The following is a 17,823-nucleotide window of genomic DNA, read 5'->3' as shown; positions in this document are numbered from 1 at the left end:
CAACGACGGCAAATATATCAAACTTGAGGTTGGTAATTAGTGAATTTTGAACATGCATGAAGCCCATACTCATTGTTTGAGCCACCTTATCGCATGAAAATATTCAAAACAGCTCTTTACTGTCGAAAATGAGTGAAAAAAGATGTGTTTGAGGTAGTATTGATGTATGTACAAACTACCATTTCCACAAAGAATTAACCTGAATACTTTAATTGAAATCTGACAAGCATGTTTTCCTATATAAAACAAATCTTTGGTTATTTTTTTGATATTTTTAATGCAGAAAATATTATAATTTATTTGCATTCTGTCATAGTCGGATGAAAATTCACTAAAATAACTGCCCAGTGAGACAATAATGAATAGTTGTTATACACAACAATGGATGAAAATAACTGTAGTGTGAGGACAGACAAAGTCACAATCGGAACATCGTCGGCATTTGCTTTTGCATCATACGAGGCGCGCTCTGCCAGAATCGATTCACCAAACCAATCAAACTGATGTGTATTTCTAAAACAATTTTCGAGGTTATTTCGTAATTTGACGGAAATGGCAGAACAATGCTTGGATGATAGTTAACTATGTGCGCTGCCGATGCATGGAATTATAGCAGTAATCCCACTCCACATAAAACAAAGAGAAAATAATTGTCTACTGCTGTCGGATGACTTTTTAAAAAAGTTTGACACTTAATAATCACTTAAAATGACAAATAAGAAACTAAATCAATATGGTCCTAACTAAGTAAAGATATATTAGTCATATATATATATTGTTTTTTTTTAAAAGAAAAAAAACTTTTAAAACTTTAAAAAAGGCTGCAGACTGAACAAACCTTGCCGTAGGATTATCAACAACGAAGAAGAAGAAGAGAAAAAAAAAAGCAATACAACCAAACAATCACCTTCATTTACAATTCTTACTTATCAAAGTACAAAGATGTACAATATGTAAAATCTCATTATAACATTGGTTTCCATTGAACTTACAAAATACACTATACTGTCATTTTCCACCTCACTTAAGTAAATAAATATCGTCAGAATGCGTAAAATTGTATCTTGAATACGGTAGTTATTTGTTCATCCATAATAATTTAAACTGCTGAAGGTTTGCTTTTCCTTCTAAAAGTCCTGGCAAAATGCATCCCACATTGCATAATATGCTGGAAAAAGATCTCGTGGTGGTGATACTTATTTTGTCGAGCATTACAAACATATTTTAGATTATGTTACTTTTCTTCTTCTCCCTAATCGTCGTATGAACTTCGCCATTTCGTCAGGAACTGATTTCGATTTCCTTCCAATCAAAAGCGCATCACCAGATTAACGAGGCTAGTAATGTCATTTTTAGTTTATGTTAATCTATAAAATATAAAAACCGAACCACATTCAATCTGAATAGGATGGTAGTAAAAATAAATAAATAAATAAAAGATTCTTCTCCATTCACATTTCAGCTATTAATTCCATACTCCAGTGAAATCCAGGTCTTTGAATAGTCGAATTGTCTCTTCTAAGGTTGTACAGAAGTGCCAAGCTGGGTACTCTGACAAGCTGATGCGTTTGTAGGCGAGGCGTTCTGCGACATTCCTGATGAGTTTGGAGATCTTGCCCGTATTCTGGCAGATCGTCTCAAAGGCTGATTAGGTGTCACGTTAGCCCGGCTTCTTCGTTTAGGCACCTTCCTTCTGCACAGTCTTTGAAGGATGCTGATGAAGAGATTGATCAACAGCAAGACACCCAACGTTAACACGATCGACACCAATGACAAACATGCATACTCTGTACCCGTCGTTAGTTTCAGGGTAAGAAGTACTAAGCGATGCAATGGTAGTAAAAGATAAAATATAAACACAACTATGGATGACAGTCTAAGCCCCAAGGTAGCGAGCACTTGTAGGAATTGGAAATGAAATATATATCGAAAAAGTCTTAGGTGCATGAGGCTGAGATAGAGAGTTGACATGGCAAAAATGATCACACTTGAAAGTCCAAGTTGATATCGGTATCCATCTCTAAGGGCTTCCAAGAATCCAACTAAAATGGACCAGATGAACAGGTAGGCGTGACGCACACTTCCAATGCGTCCAAATACGCCAGAAATTTCTCCTCCGATTGCACAGAGACCGTTACCGATTACGTTGAATTTATACAAAACGTCCAACATTTCGGGTCTTTCAATGTGGTTTCGGGTTAAACTCGCTGTAACTCCTCGAAATATGTATAATGTTTGGTAGACCTTCACAGAGTTGTTTATATTACGTCATTAACCAAATATGTGACGTCACGGAGTGAAGGTGCGGCAATTATTAGAGTTATGTCCCTTCGACTTTTATCGGATATCAGAATGGCTTTCGAAACATTTCATCCTTATGGTACTCTGATATTTGTCATGAGTGAGATAACCAGTCTATTATATTTTTTTTTTTACCCCAGTGCCAATGGCTGATTGTCACAGAATACATTATAGAATGAAAGGTTTCCTGTGAGAATCTTTCCGTAGAATCTTCAGTAGAAGATAGAGACGCTAAAAAATGCCGTCTGCAAGTATTTCCATTAACGAAGCTCATGTCATTAAGTTGATTTCGGAATTTCTTCAGAATAGAGAGCTAAATATTACTATGTTGTCGTTGGAGAGAGAAACGGGGGTGATCAATGGCGTGTTTTCAGACGATATGTTATTCCTTAGACAGCTTATTTTAGATGGTCAGTGGGATGATGTGATAGATTTTATTCAGCCACTCGCGTCAGTGAATGGATTTGACATGAAAAAGTTCCAGTATTTGATTATGAAACATAAATATTTAGAGCTGCTCTGCATCAAATCAGAGCCGAACATTCTTCAAAATTACGAATTTACCGTGGATGAAGTGGTGAAATGCTTAAATAGTCTGGAAAATGTATGTCCATCAAAAGAAGAGTACAGTAATTTATGTTTGCTATTAACTCTACCAAAGTTGTCAGACCATGGTGACTTTATAAACTGGAACCCAAGCAATGCCAGAGTTGAATGTTTCAAAGAAACTAGAGTCTTAGTGGAAAAGTTTTTGCCAGCTGAGAGGAAAGACAACAAACCAACTGTAGCCCAGAATGATAGACTTATGCAGTTACTATTAAAAGGCCTCTTGTATGAGTCGTGCATAGAATACTGCCAGGCACAGGCAACCAAAGATGGTGAAGCAAATGAGATAGACTTAAGTGCTGTTTCACTTCTTAGTGACTCTGGGTTCAGTGATGCAGATCTTAGTTTAATTTCTTGGCTTCAGAGTATCCCTTTTAATATGTTTGCTTTGGCATTTGAGCAAAAGACATTAAATCTTGATGTACGGCAACTAATAAAACCTTCTCTTGAGGCATCTTGGTCAGAACAAATTTTAGTCACACCAATAAAACCAAAAATGTTTCCGTACTCAGCAACGCCATCTGGAAGACCACGATCTGCAGACTTCATGACAAGGTCATTGAATCCACAGTTTGATGGCTTAGCTGCTGGACTATGGCAAGGAAGGCAAGGCCTGATGGCATCATCACTTGATAAAAATATGCTATCACGATCTATGGCACCAGCTTTCATTCAGAATCAAAAAACACCTGCAAAAAATCCAATGGAAATGTCCATAGATAAACTTTTCACCAAAGGAGAAATCCTTAACACCAACAGTTCATTGTTGGGTTTCAGTGACAAAATTGGGAAAACTGAAAAGCCAGATACAGAAGTTCATCAGACTGTTCAGGCAAAGCCTGGACCTGGTTACACATTAGCATCTTCACAGCACTCCTCTCCATTGCCACAGCGTAGTGCTACACTTGCCAGTAGTAGGGGACCAACTCCTTCTGGAACAAGACAGCAATCACCCCTGGTGACCCCAAAGAGGACTCATTCCCCAGTTATGTCAGAAAGTCCCCAGTTAAGTTCATTGGAACGCAGAGGGTCTGGACAAGGTTCTGTCAGGGACTCAAGTTCAGAATTATTCCAAGAATTTCAGCGACAGAAACAAAGGTTACAGGAACAGCTAGCATTGCAAGAAAAACAACGGGAGCTATATTGTCAAGAATTATTAGAGCTTGACAGAAAACTGCAGCTTGAGGTGAATGCCAAGTATCAAGAGGACATAAAAAAAGTTCCACCGCAAGAAGTTAAGGGGCCTACCAGTCATCCAAAAGGTATAATTGAACAATACATTATTTTTATATGCTGGTATAAAAATAAATATTCAGCAGTGTTATGTTTATTAAAATTTTGTGAGATGATCAGATTTATCATTTATGCAGTTTAATTTATATTAAAAGTCATACTTGCCACTCCCTCAATAACCTGCAACCAGAAAACTTACAATGCTGCTTACAATTCTGGGTCAGTCATGGGTCCCAATTTTTAAACTAGAAAATCCCTGATCATCTTACTTTGGAAAACCTATTCCAATATATGTGAATGATTTTGATCTTATATTCCAGTTTTTAAGTCATTACACATCTGTATAATTACCACTATGATCTCAACTTGGACATTTTCCTTGTTTTTTTTTATTAGAAGCCAGATGTTAGCTTCATATCTCTAACATGTCCTCGGGCCAGTTTACAGAATCATTTAAGGATGTTGGGGAACAAAAAGTTTGCTGTCACGATAAAACTTGGTGTTTTGGCCGTGAGTTATTACAAAGTCTGCATATTTTTTTGTTTGTGCAGGGATTATTTCACTTTTTCCTTTCTGAAAAATACATGTTAATACAAGTATTTTTCAGCAGTGAGAAAGTGAAATAATTTTAACTGTTTGTTGGGAATATCTCTTTACACTTGAAACCAAATGGTTCGAAACATTGTTGAGGTACCTGGTCCTGGTAAACGTTACATTATACTGTACATTATACTGTTTACAGAAGCTATGAGCAATTCCACATCTGTTTTAATGCACATCTTTTTATAAGATGTCTCAGCTGACACTGTAGAAGCTAATTTAGCCAGTGCCTGCTTGATAATGACAAAGCTGCTTGTGTATGGGTTTGAGACAAAACAATTTTTATTAAGTCTGAATACAAGTTTCTTATGACTTAGCAGAAACTCATAGTAACTGATTTGGCTATTATTATTTAATTCTGTCAAGAAACCAATCTCATCTGAACTGCCTGGCATATTTTACAAATTTGTGTGAGCTGCAATCAACATATCCAAATTTAATTTAATTGTTGACATGTCAGTGTGATTTTGATTGTGAACATTTCATTTTCTAGAAAATGTTTTAGATAATCCCTGCATTTTTAAGGTCTGTCTTTCGCACTAAAGGAACATTTAAAGTTTTACTGAGTTTGAAGATAAACAGGGAAAATATAACCTACATTCATTTAAAAAATATGCAAGAACAATTTTGCATCTACAGTAGTTTTTTGTCCTGAGGGCCTAAGGGGAGAATAGTATAACTTACTTAGCCTCATAAGCTCAAGTAGTATTATCATTTGTTTTATTTTCGAAATATTATTTGAGAACCCTAGACTGTCATGTATTAACTTAAATTTAGATGAATCAGTTCAGTGTTTTCATTCAGGAAAATATATGGATTGAGATTTCCAAAATAAATTCTTTATAGAAGGGAATGGTTACTTTAGGATTACAAATCCAGTATGGAAGGCTTGTGACAGAAAAACTGTGAACTTTTTTATTTCTGGAATAATTAGTCTTTTTTCCTTACACAATGACATGTACAGTGGTCATGGTTATTTTAGTGGGCAAAGAAATTGCAGACAACCATGCTGTAGTCTGACTTGATGACCGATTCAAAGTTAATAATGTTGTACAAGTGAACATTTGTTGCAGAAATTGATAAATTCACAACTGCTAGTGATGATGTTACATGTTTGAAATTATGGAATAACCAGAAAATGGTAAGGGTTGAGCCTTACTTTTCCCATTTCTGGAATGAGCATTGTGTTAAGACCAATGTATAACTGGATGATCTTCATGTCCTGTGGGATCCATTTTGTGGTTTGTGTAGATTTTTTTTAAAATACACATTTTCATTAATTAACCAATGAACATGTATATTTGGTGCAATCCTACAGACTGTTAAAGTTAATATGAGACAATTCTGATCTTCATATGACCTCTCCTTCATAGTTCCCCTCTTCCCACATAATATGTTTCTTGGGTATGGGTGGAAAAGTTAGTAGATTTTTTAATGTATTTATTAGTCATCTTGTTATTAATTTTGTGCAAGCCTATGGACTGGCAGTTAATATGAAACCACTCTCAACTTTGTGCGACCTCTCTTTCATTGCTAGGTCTTTTGTTTAACTGCCTGTTAAACTGTAGATCATTGGTTCCTAACATTTGTAGACAGCGACCCTAAAAAATAAAAAAATTCTTAGCCTCACAACCCTGTTTCCAAATTTTGATAAGTTTTTCCAGCTTTAAAAATCCTGGTGACTCGATGGAAAATCCTAGTGACCTGAGATTGGGAACCACTGATATAGATTATAGATGGTCCTTACAGTATAATATGAGATGGACCAATTTAACATTTTAATTTTTGCAGATGGATAACACAAGTTTTCATGCATTCTATAGCAGCAGTACTAATTCTCATTCCTAAGTTTGTTTTATTCCTTTTTCGCAGTTGAAATAAGGAAAATGTAATTGTATTCTTATATAGCACTTGAAATGAGGAAGATGTTTGAATTGTTTACACTAAGAGATGGAGCTGATGACATTACAAGGTGGCATGCAACAGGCATCACAGTATACTGATAACTTCACAATGAAGAGCATATGAACCCACTTTACATAGTATGGCTTTTTATTTTTCAATTTTTTATTGCTTTCAATCAATGACTGGAGAAGCTTGTTGGGATCCAGTCAGTGTACCCATATCCTAATGCACAGTGGCGATGGACTGGGGTTGAAATGATCCTGGTGTCAAAACAGCCTAATGGCAGCGATATATTCATAAAATTTTGAAGAGCACGCCATAATGTCTAAAAAGATAAAGATGAGTGAAAAATTGATTTCTTGTAGCCCAGCCAATTATTTTCGTTTATCAAGATTTTGATGTGTTAACCCTATCTGGACCTTTCCTGATCATTCACATATCTCAGACTGAGTCAGAGCTTTGTCCTAGCAACACCTATTGGATTTTTGAGTTGTCTCCCTTTGTAGTGCCAACTAACCAATAGCAGCGCATTGTACATTGTCCAAAAATAGTGGAAGCAGTTGATTTCAAAAGGATACTTGGTAAGTTTAATATCAAAAGTATAACTATATACCAGAGAGAAGCCCTTACATGTGTATTTGAGTAAGAGTATGTATTTGTACATCACGGACAAGCACTGGAAAATTGCTTATTTATGAGTCCATTCCAGTGCTCCTCTTGTCTCGATGTTGGGGAACATCGTTCAGATTTGAACAACTTGATTTTGATTGAATATGGTGGCTTGCCATCACATCAAATGAAATTTATAGACATGAGCACCATGGTATCTAAGCAGTATGCTAGGGTGTAGATAAGGTTAATACATCGTAACCTTGGCTGGTGAAGATGAGCCAGAATCAGAGTTCTCATATAGACCTTGTCAGAGATGATGTGATATTCCACTTGCATATAGGACACACATATCTGGCACGTACATATTTACTGAAGGGTGCATATAAGACACATGCCTGACACACACATGCCTACTTAAGGGTGGATACAAGACACATGCCTGACACACATATGCCTACTGAAGGGTGGATACAAGACTCACATGCCTGACACACACATGCCTACTTGAGGGTGGATATAAGACACACATGCCTGACACACACATGCCTACTTCAGGGTGCATACAAGATACACATGCCTGACACACACATGCCTACTTAAGGTGCATATAAGACACACATGCCTGACACATGCATAGCTACACCTGTTTCATCCTGGTTCTGATGTGAAACCCATACGATAGTTCTCTTTTATAAATTACTTTAGTCTTGGTTCCCCCCAATTTTGTGTTGCATATTAATTATAGCAATAAACTCATATTCCAAAAATATAAATTCTTGATTTGACTATCTCCAAGGAAATGGTAACCATTTAACAATAGTTGCTCCGTGTTTGTTGTGTTCTTTGTATCATTGCTCTTATAATATCAGGCAAAAGTTGTAATGGTGCCAGAGCTACACTTATTTCTCTAGACATATATGTATGGTTGTACTTAAGATTTTCAATTTATAAATGCAATAATTGCTGCAGACTTCCCTTTTTGTAATTTGAATCTTTGTGTTTTAGTATGTATTCCTGAATTTGATTATCCTGTTGCATTCTTTAGGAGGAAATAGATATACATACATACATACATACATACATACATACCTTTTTTTTGTAATTTGTAAGTTTTCCTTTTGTAGAAAATTTTGTGCAGTAGTCAGAAAGTTGCTTCTTTTGTGAATTTTTGCTTCTCTTGCTCTTTTTGTGTCTAGTTATGTTGTTGTTTTGGGTTTATTTTGTTGTTTTTTATTTGCAATAGATGTTGTGACAAGTACTCCCAAGGCTCAAGTCGCTCACATCCCCCACACAAGCAACAATGGGCCTGAACCCTCACCTGTTACACCAGCTTTAGCACCAACAACGGAAAGGTCATGTACCAGATTACCAGTTTTTGAACTAAATAGCAATATGAATGGGGAGCATTCAGCATCCGAGGCTGGGTCAAAGTTGATGAAAAACCCTGAAGACCAAAGAAAACAAATTAATTTACAAACTTGTGTAAAAGACAGAAAGACTGGGAAGCCAAAATCTTTGCGTCAGAATAATGTCGGACCTATCCCTAAGAATGATAAAAATAGTTCCAACATTAAAGGAAGAGTGGAAAGTGTTAGTATTGAGGAGGAAACATCATTAAGAAATTCAATGAATTCTCCCATTGGGCCAATTATACGTGCATTCAGTGATGCTGCAACACCATTTGCAAGTGACCTTAGGGAACCACCCAGTTTTCTCCAGAGTGATAATGGTGCTGGGGATCATACATCTTCACAAGATCTGGAGAATAATAATGTTATACATTCTGAACTACTACAAAGGGGGGCAATACTTCCAGACCAAACTGATAGTGATGTGATAGGACGCGTTGACTCGTCAGACTCTGTGTTTGAACATGAACCATCAAATCTCTTATCTACAGGTATGTATAGATCCCTTCTGTTCCCCTCCCATTGCTTTCATTTGATGTTTTCTTGTATGTTTCAGTATCATTAATATTGTCCTCTGTGTTGCAGTATAAATGATTTTGTCTTATATCTTGCATTATCATTGATATCATCATTATCTTGCAATATCATGTATCTTTTTTTTTGGCAATATCATTGATATTGTCTTTTATCTTGCAATATCATTGATATTGTCTTGTATCTTGCAGTATCATTGATATTGTCTTTTATTTTGCACTGTCATTGATATTGTCTTGTATCTAGCAGTATCATTGATATTGTCTTGTATCTTGCAATATCATTGATATTGTATTTTATCTTGCAATATTATTGATATTGTCTTGTATCTTGCAATATCATTGATATTGTCTTTTATCTTGCGATATCATTGATATTGTCTTGTATCTTGCAATATCATTGATATTGTCTTTTATCTTGCGATATCATTGATATTGTCTTGTATCTTGCAATATCATTGATATTGTTTTGTATCTTGCAATATCAATCAGGGCCTTATCTTAGATGTAGAGGGTGAGTTGACAAAGTAGGTGGGGAGTGGGGGCTGCCCCCAACAGGGATATAGTTTTTGTGTTTTAAGTAGCCATGTGTAAAGTACATGTGAAAGTCGCCAGGTAAATCTTCCTGCTGATAAGGAAAGCTCTGTCAATGATATTGTCTTATATCTTGCAGTATCATTGATATAGTCTCATATCTTCCAATATCATTCATTTCTTTCTCCATCATAAACATTATCTGGTCATAATCCATTAACATCCTGGTACCAAGTAAATCCAGCCCTTCTAAGTAAACAAAGACATTCACTACACTATGTCTTTTTTTTTATCAAGAAAAGTGAAAATAAGCCATCATCTTGCTGGGAAGGAAGTCAAATGAGAGAGGTGTTCCCATGGATTTAGGGTTTGGAGCCAAATCCCATAAAATGTCACTTAATACTTCTTAAAGGGGGGTTGTTGCAGAGTTTGTAGATACATGTAGTAAAAATAAGGTGAAATAATTAACTGACATGTTCTGTTGACAGATGACTTCAGAGTATTCAAAGTCACCAGTTGTATTCATCCTTGAAAAACTGGATGTCTTGTTCATGTCTTTTGATTCATGATGATCAGGTTATGATAAAGAAATGTGGTATTTGATATAGCTTTGATAGTTGTATGGGTATATGTCTGCATTTAAAATAATTTGAGGATATAAAAATAAAATTTGTTGGGTAGCTTAAAGGTTTTCAGTGAAAGACTTTGTTTCCTGCTTGGTCCTAAATAAAAATGGGAATGATGTGATATCCATCTTGTAAAGCTTGTCATTGTTTTTTGTCATGAATGGAATGGGATATAGCCCATTTCATGCAGACTGCGGTGAACTTCGTAATTTGCTCAGAATTTTGAACACGTGGCGGGTGGTCAGCTGACCATAATAGTCACTCGATAGGTGGTGGGCAAAAAATGGCGGATGCTTCAGCATCAGCATCAACTTCTGTAACTACTTCAACATCGTTTATCGAGTTGAAAAATGCATATTTAACAGTAATGCTGCCGTAGATATTGACGAAATTTAATATTGGAACCATCCTGTCATATTTTCTGGAAACCAGGATGGATTTCAAACCCATACGAGAGCATAGCTTTGAGCTGTTTATATCTGGACATGTACGTGTAAGTAAAGAAACGGTGTCGAAGTAAACAAATTTAAAGAGCAAGTTATTCAAACTATTTCTGTGCATACGAAATGTCACTATAATAAAATGTGTTTCATATGAGTTTATCAGATTTGTTTTTGAAAGTCTGTGGATAATTTACATATAAATTCCAATCATTTAATTAATTTTATTTCTGAAATATTTCTAAACAACAATGGACGCCATTTTGTTATGTACATGTGCCCACCAGCGTTTGATTGGCTGGAGTATAAAGTAACTCGGGAGGTTATTCGGATAATTATGGAGCAACTCGGTTAAATTCGGTATGAAATGGGTTATTGCCATGGTATTACTAAAAGAGGTCTTTTGATGTCTGGTCAGTCCTGAATGAAATTGATGCTGATCTGATGGCCAGTATGGTTGGCTACTAATGGCTACTATAGTGGCCATCTCAAAAACGTGTTTCTGGTCAGCTTATCATCCCTGTTTTTCATTGTTGACCCTAGCACTTTTCCCCCCAGGATAAAAAAATATCTACCTACCCTAATTTTAAAACCAGTGCAACCATATCAACTTGGATTTGTCACTAAAAGAGTTAATATGATACCTGGTTGATATTGAGTGAAAAGGTTGCCAATCTATATTTCAGTATGGCTGCCACAATGACCATCTTGAAATTCTGACTATTCCTTTTTAACAAGAAGTAATTTTATTAGGATTTTCAGCAAAAGACTTCCTATGATGACTAGTTGGTCTGATGTCCATTATGGCTGACACAGTGGTCATTGTGAAAATCTTTTTATTACTAATCCTACTGTATGATAATACACATTTTCTTCAGGTTTTTACTTAATGACTTCTTATGATCTGTTGTCTTCGAATGTTTAGTTGGTCCAAATGAAAATAGTGTTGTTCTAATGTTCAATACTGCCACCACAGTGACCATCTTGAAAACATCACTACCTTTATTGATTTCTTGATTGTAATAATATAGGATTTTTACTATATGATTTTCCATGTCTAGTTGGGCCTCATGTTGCTTTTCAGACATGTGCCTACCACTGTCACCATCATGGAAATATTGGTATAGCTATTTCTGCTGAATTAATGGCTATATCAACATGGGGTTTTGACTGAAACTTGTCTTCGGATATTTAGTTGGTCATAAATGTTAATGGTGCTATCCAGCTTCTGATATGACTACCACAATGACCACAATGACCATCTTGAAAACCTTGTTATACTTCTCCAAATGTCATATCAGCCTAGTTTTTCCACCAGATGACCTCTTATGATGTCTTGTTGGTCCTAAATGAAAATGGTGGCAAGCCAACATCTAATATATGTACAATAACAGCTACTTTGAAAATCCTGTTATTGCTGAAGAATATCAAAGATGGTTTCATCACTAAGGAGTTAAAAGAAGAAATGGTCTTGTCTTGAATTCCTGCAAATTCTTTTGAGCCAGTAAATTATCAGGGTGAATAAAACTTAATATTCACAAAAGATGAAACCTGGATTGAAATAGAACACGGATGAACCAATTATCCAGATTTTTCGGCAACGATAATTTTTTTATAGTATAGACATGTAACAAACCTCTCTTTTGTGAATATTAAGTTTTATGAACCAATAAATATGTTGTTCACCTTCACAAAAGAATGTAATTGTATGACATATGGCATATAATTGTCCAATTCTAGGGGACAAACAATATTTTAAAGTAACAAAGGAAACTAGTACAGTGTTTATAATATGTAGTCTTATTGGAATACTTTTCCTTTCTTAACTTTGTTGTTATAACTGTACCATTTTTCCCCCATGGACACTGACATTATTGTAATAAATGTTTTATGAAGTAACTCATGAAAACATTATCAAGTCTGAATATTTGATTCACCTGAAATATGTCATGGATGTCATACGTATTTGATGTTTTTGTTCACTTGTTATCTAATAGCATTATTATAATAATTCCTTTTCTTCAGAACTACCTTTCATTTTTTTAAATCAGTATATCAGTGTTTTATCTACAGATGGCTTCATGTACATTATTTGACTCATCAAGGCAAAAAACGGAGAGTCAGAATCCAAATCTATGAGTCCTGTTCAAACCGATGATCAGTTTTCAGTAGTTTTTATATATAAACATAGTTTTTAAATAAACAACAAAAACATTAGTTATATAATGTGACTAAATCCAATAAGGCAAATCCCTTGCCAGAAGCATCTGAACATTTGTTAAAAATCTTGTTAATGGTTCCATGTCAATAATCTGAGCATATATGACAAGCTGTTTATTTTTGGATATGTCAGTGCTTTCATCTGCCATTGCTGTCACAAATGACAGATTTTGCAGGTCACGTATAAGACTATATCTTGTTTGTAAAACTGCATTAAAATCTGCCTGGTGTTGTGGACCTTCAATCAGCAGTTTTTGTTCTGGTAACCCAGCATGCCTTGTCAGTGTACTGTTCTGAAAGTTATTGTTTTTTGGTCATGGAAGATTTTTGGTTTGGTCAATGAAGTTTTTGTAAGCCTCTATACGTATATGGCAAAACATGAAGGAGTCTCCACTGTCACATTGTTCACTTGACTTAACTTCTTTTTGAAAACATTGCCAGCTGTATGTTTTCAGTTATTGCTGCACAAAATTATATTTTATCTTTTGAGTAACTGGTACCTCATGTTTATATGATGAAGGCTCAAGTGGTTTGATAACAATACTATTATTGACTGCCAATTGTACAAACATGGTCCAAATGATAATTTCATTTGTTTCGGATCTGTTTTATTTTGTTTGCCTTGGACACGATTTTTAGTTGAACGCTGACAGCATCTTGGAAAAACGCAAGGCATACAATTGAGCAAATGGAACTGGTTGCTTCAATGTGTGACAAGGATGCACATAAAATAATAGTATATCGTGAGAATCACTTTAAAATCATGTGTTTATTTTCTGCCTCTTTCTTGTGTGTGGTGATTTTATGGTTCTAACATCCTGTTGCTACAAATGATGTGTCAGTTACAGGTCACATAAGGTCAGCTTTAGGCTCCTCACTCACTTGTAACCCTACGTATTATGATAACATCAGTGTAAGAAACTGATATGCGATATATGCATGTTTTCCCTGTTTGGGAGAGTTGTAATCTAGCCAATAAAGCAGACCTTCATTTTGTGTTTATCAGGAATACATAACATTGGGGTGCATCAATTTACGTACCGGCAATGATTTTTAGATCAAACCTTTGTTTTATGTTAATCAGCAAAACACTGACCTGCCAACTCTTACGATTTTGCCATAAGTCTTACAAATATTATCCTTAAAATACGAACTTAAGCATACTAGCAAGAACTATAAAAAAATTATCGTTGCCAAAAAATCCGGATAATTGGTTCATCCGTGTTCTATTTCAATCCAGGTTTCATCTTATAGTGAAATTAGTCAGGGAACCAGACTAACTTTACAGCAGCACTATTTGTTCATGCGAAGTGCCTGCATGATCAAACTGTTGATTATAAAAAATTTTAAAAATGGCAAACCATGAAAGCGATGCATTAAGATGAAAAAGAAAATAAGCTTCTAGAAAAGTGTTAATAATGAATGCAGAAGAATAAAAAGGATTACTTAGATTCTTGTGAATAAAAGCTGGAAAGGACACAGTTATGTTTATTGGACATCACATGCCAATTTGAGTATGTCTTGTGGTATGAAATATGATTGCCTTCGTCGTGTGAAATAGAAAAGAATTTCCAAGAATTATGTGAAGTTGAGAGATAGCAACAAGCCATTGAGCTGCATATGGCTTGGAACTAGAGTTTGTGCAGCTGTACTAGTGGTAAATAAAGTACACATACTTTACAAACTTTTCAGTTGAACATAATGTTTATCATCGATACGTCGAACTTTTAATTATGTTTTCCAGCTTTATAATAGCATTTATTGATATTTTGTTAGACCTTACTGAAAACTGGTCAATCTTTCGGGAACAAAAACAACTGCCTTACTGAGATGGACTCATTGGCAGGTCTGAAAACAACATTGCGGTGTGTACATTTATGTAACATCGACGACTTTTGTGCATCAAATCAGAAAAGTCTGCGTATTTGATGCATGGGTAGATAAAACACTAGTAATTAGTTGATTATATGACAGTGTGTATTTGCATAAATTTAATCCTTTTGTCACTAACTGAACCTCAAAATAAATGAAATAATTATTGCCATACTTGCAGGTGTGCCTTTAACCTCTAAAACATGTGCTAATTGAAGACATTCAATATTTTACGTTGTCTGCTGGTAAATTATACTGCAAACCATGAATATTGTTTAAAATGTGTATTAATTGCCATCATATAATTTGTTTTGACTGTAACAGCTTTGGCCACTACTGGTGCCAATAGAGACCTAAACAGATGAAAAGTAGTTAGTGTATTTTAAACATTTTTTCCTGACAAAATAGCATGTTTAGGGGGCACAGTGGTAAGAATTTGGTGGAGATAGGAAAACATATTGCAGGTAACCTGCAATCCCATGATCAAGTCTTACTGGGAAGTATGATTCTGTGACATTCCATATCATCATTATTATTTGGGAAGTTTGGGAAGAAAAAACAGGCAGAGCACATTGTCCTAGGTATTTATGTATTTGCATTCAATATCGCCATCATTTTCTTCTCAAATGGTATGTGTGTGTGTGTGTGTGTGTGTATATATATATATATATATATATATATATATATATATATATATATATATATATATATTAAGCTTGTTGATTTATAGTGAAATTTAGGTAAAAGGTTTTTATTGAATCAAAGGTCCTGGAAATTCATTAGAAAAGCAAGGGAAACCTAAATCTCCCCAAACACCAGCTGTTTCCATCCAAGTAACAACACCAACAATAAAAGTGTCAACTGGAGGAGAAAACAAAGTTGAAAACCAGTCAAAGGGAACCAGTATCCAATCCAGAGGAACTAAGGGTACAGCAACCAATGCTGTATCAAAAATCCCAGGAAAAGTTAACAGTTCCTCAAAGAAGGAAGGATCACCAATGAAAGGTGCAAACAAGAATGCCATATCCAATATTATTAGACCCAATTCTTTGAAGGTTCAGAGGTCAGAATCAAATAAAAGCCAAAAGTCACCTACCAAGCCATCTCCCAGAGGTAAAGTTGAAAGATGCATGACAGAACTAACAGGGCATGTTTGGATGTGCATGAAACCCAGTGAGTAAGAAGTACATGTGTAGAGCAATGCTTTCCAGTGAAAACATCATACTTGTGAATGAAGGTATTACAGTCCAAGACTAAAGAACATAAACTTTGAAATTGTCATGGACTCAAAGATTGCTGCAGAGCTTGTGTATGTCCTGTGATCTTGCTAGTTGTGGATAGTGGTACATGTTTGTACTAATCACTAACGCAGAACATGTAATGTCCATACTACCACTAGATAAAGAACAGATGTTGTTGAAACATTTTATGTGAATTGTACAAGATGAGAGGATTTGAGGACCGCATGAACAAAATGGCTTTTTTAAAACTTAAGATCAAACAAATTGGGAGGGATTTTGATTTTGAAATGAAAAACTCTCTCACCACAAAGCACTACCACTACCATGACCATTTTATCATTTTTTGACTGGTACTTGCCAAAATGAAAGGAAAAATTGATAAAAATGAATAAAAGTAATTTTGTTAGGACTGTGACATAAAAAGTTTGAGATCTTAAAGGTCTTCATTTTAGTTTCCTTCTCATAAGATAATATCATTTCAGTCAATTTAGATAGCATACAGGAAGCTTACAATGAAGAGGCAGGAGGTTGAAATCTTGTTCTAAATTAACAGTAATGTTTTATGAATCTATGGTCTTACGCTGGGTAACAGAAAGAAGCAAAACCAACAAGTTTAGTAAAATTAACAAATAATTTATTTCTCATTAATACAAACTGAAAATTTGAAGGGAACTTACAGTGTTGTGAATTCAATCCCAGATAATCCTAAATGTTCTACCACAAATCTAAAAGTTTAGAATAATCTGAATGAATTCTAGGAATCTTGAATGTGCTAATACACCAATAGTCTTCAATGAGTTGATGTATTAACTCATTCGGCCCCAGAGGTTTTTGTCATTTTTGCCTGAAATGTGCGTAGGAACGAGATTTGGGGTGCTATTTCTGAATACATCATAATACAGCGGTTTTCAACAGATTATCCATGAGAATAATGCCTAGTTGTATTAGAAACATCAATTTCCATTGGTTATTTTGCTTGCGCATGAGCAGAAGAGTAAAAGTTGGAGTTCTTTTTTCTTTTTTTTTTTTGCTTAATAGACCCATCATTTTCGTATGGAGACCGCAATTTATTCCAAATGCCCACCTTATCCTAGCTTTTGCAAAGGTTCACCTGTTTGTGTTCAGTTAAGACCGGGATGCCTTAGATCTGAGGCCAAAAGGTCTAAAATCCGGACACAAAATCACACTCTGATCTCAAGTGAATTTTGGGTGAAAAAAACCGGGTCCAAAAAATGAGCTTTTTCTCTCTGTATTTTGTAGTGCAACTAGAACTTCCAGATTATTTGATACCATTTTAGAGCTATATCTGTCTGCTTTTTTTTAAATACCACCCACGTGGGTCTATCTTAAATGGCCTCAATGCTGCAGGGCTTTGAAGTAGGGTACAGCCTCATAACGCCTACAGACGGGATCGGGGCCGAATCGGTTAATCAAGTTTATGGAAATTTCTTAGAAATTGTCAAAGAATGGCTCTTTTTGTAACTTACGTGCAATACTGATTCACAGATGATGAAATAAATAAGTAATATTCCGATTTAGTGATGTCACGAAAATTCACCCATTAACTCATTTGGCCCCAGAGGTTTTTGTCATTTTTGCCTGAAATGTGTGTAGGAACAAGATTTGGGGTGCTGTTTCTGAATACATCATAATACAGCGGTTTTCAACAGATTATCCATGAGAATAATGCC

General features: G+C 35.3%; 1 protein-coding gene across 4 annotated transcripts in view; it reads left to right on the top strand.

Moving 5' to 3' along the window:
- Window positions 1–2,462: 2,462 nt before the first annotated feature.
- Window positions 2,463–17,823, top strand: part of LOC149780254 (WD repeat-containing protein 47-like) — a 59,418-nt gene continuing 44,057 nt past the window's right edge. For 3 of the 4 annotated variants that reach the window (XR_016415037.1, XM_089937061.1, XM_089937060.1), the window contains exons 1-3: window positions 2,463–4,169; window positions 8,501–9,157; window positions 15,657–16,004. Coding sequence is in view for 3 of the 4 variants with exons in the window: in XM_089937061.1 (XP_089793187.1) it covers window positions 2,540–4,169; window positions 8,501–9,157; window positions 15,657–16,004 (2,635 nt within the window). In the remaining variant the exon portion in view is untranslated. The remainder of the gene's footprint in view (window positions 4,170–8,500; window positions 9,158–15,656; window positions 16,005–17,823) is intronic. The other variant, XM_089937062.1, reaches the window with a different exon arrangement.

The sequence above is a fragment of the Sinohyriopsis cumingii genome, chromosome 16 (assembly GCF_028554795.1).
Source record: "Sinohyriopsis cumingii isolate HCF-2022 chromosome 16, ASM2855479v2, whole genome shotgun sequence".
NCBI lineage: Eukaryota > Metazoa > Mollusca > Bivalvia > Unionida > Unionidae > Sinohyriopsis > Sinohyriopsis cumingii.
The sequence above is the reverse complement of the archived record's forward strand: the minus strand, read 5'-3'. Positions and strand labels throughout refer to the sequence as shown.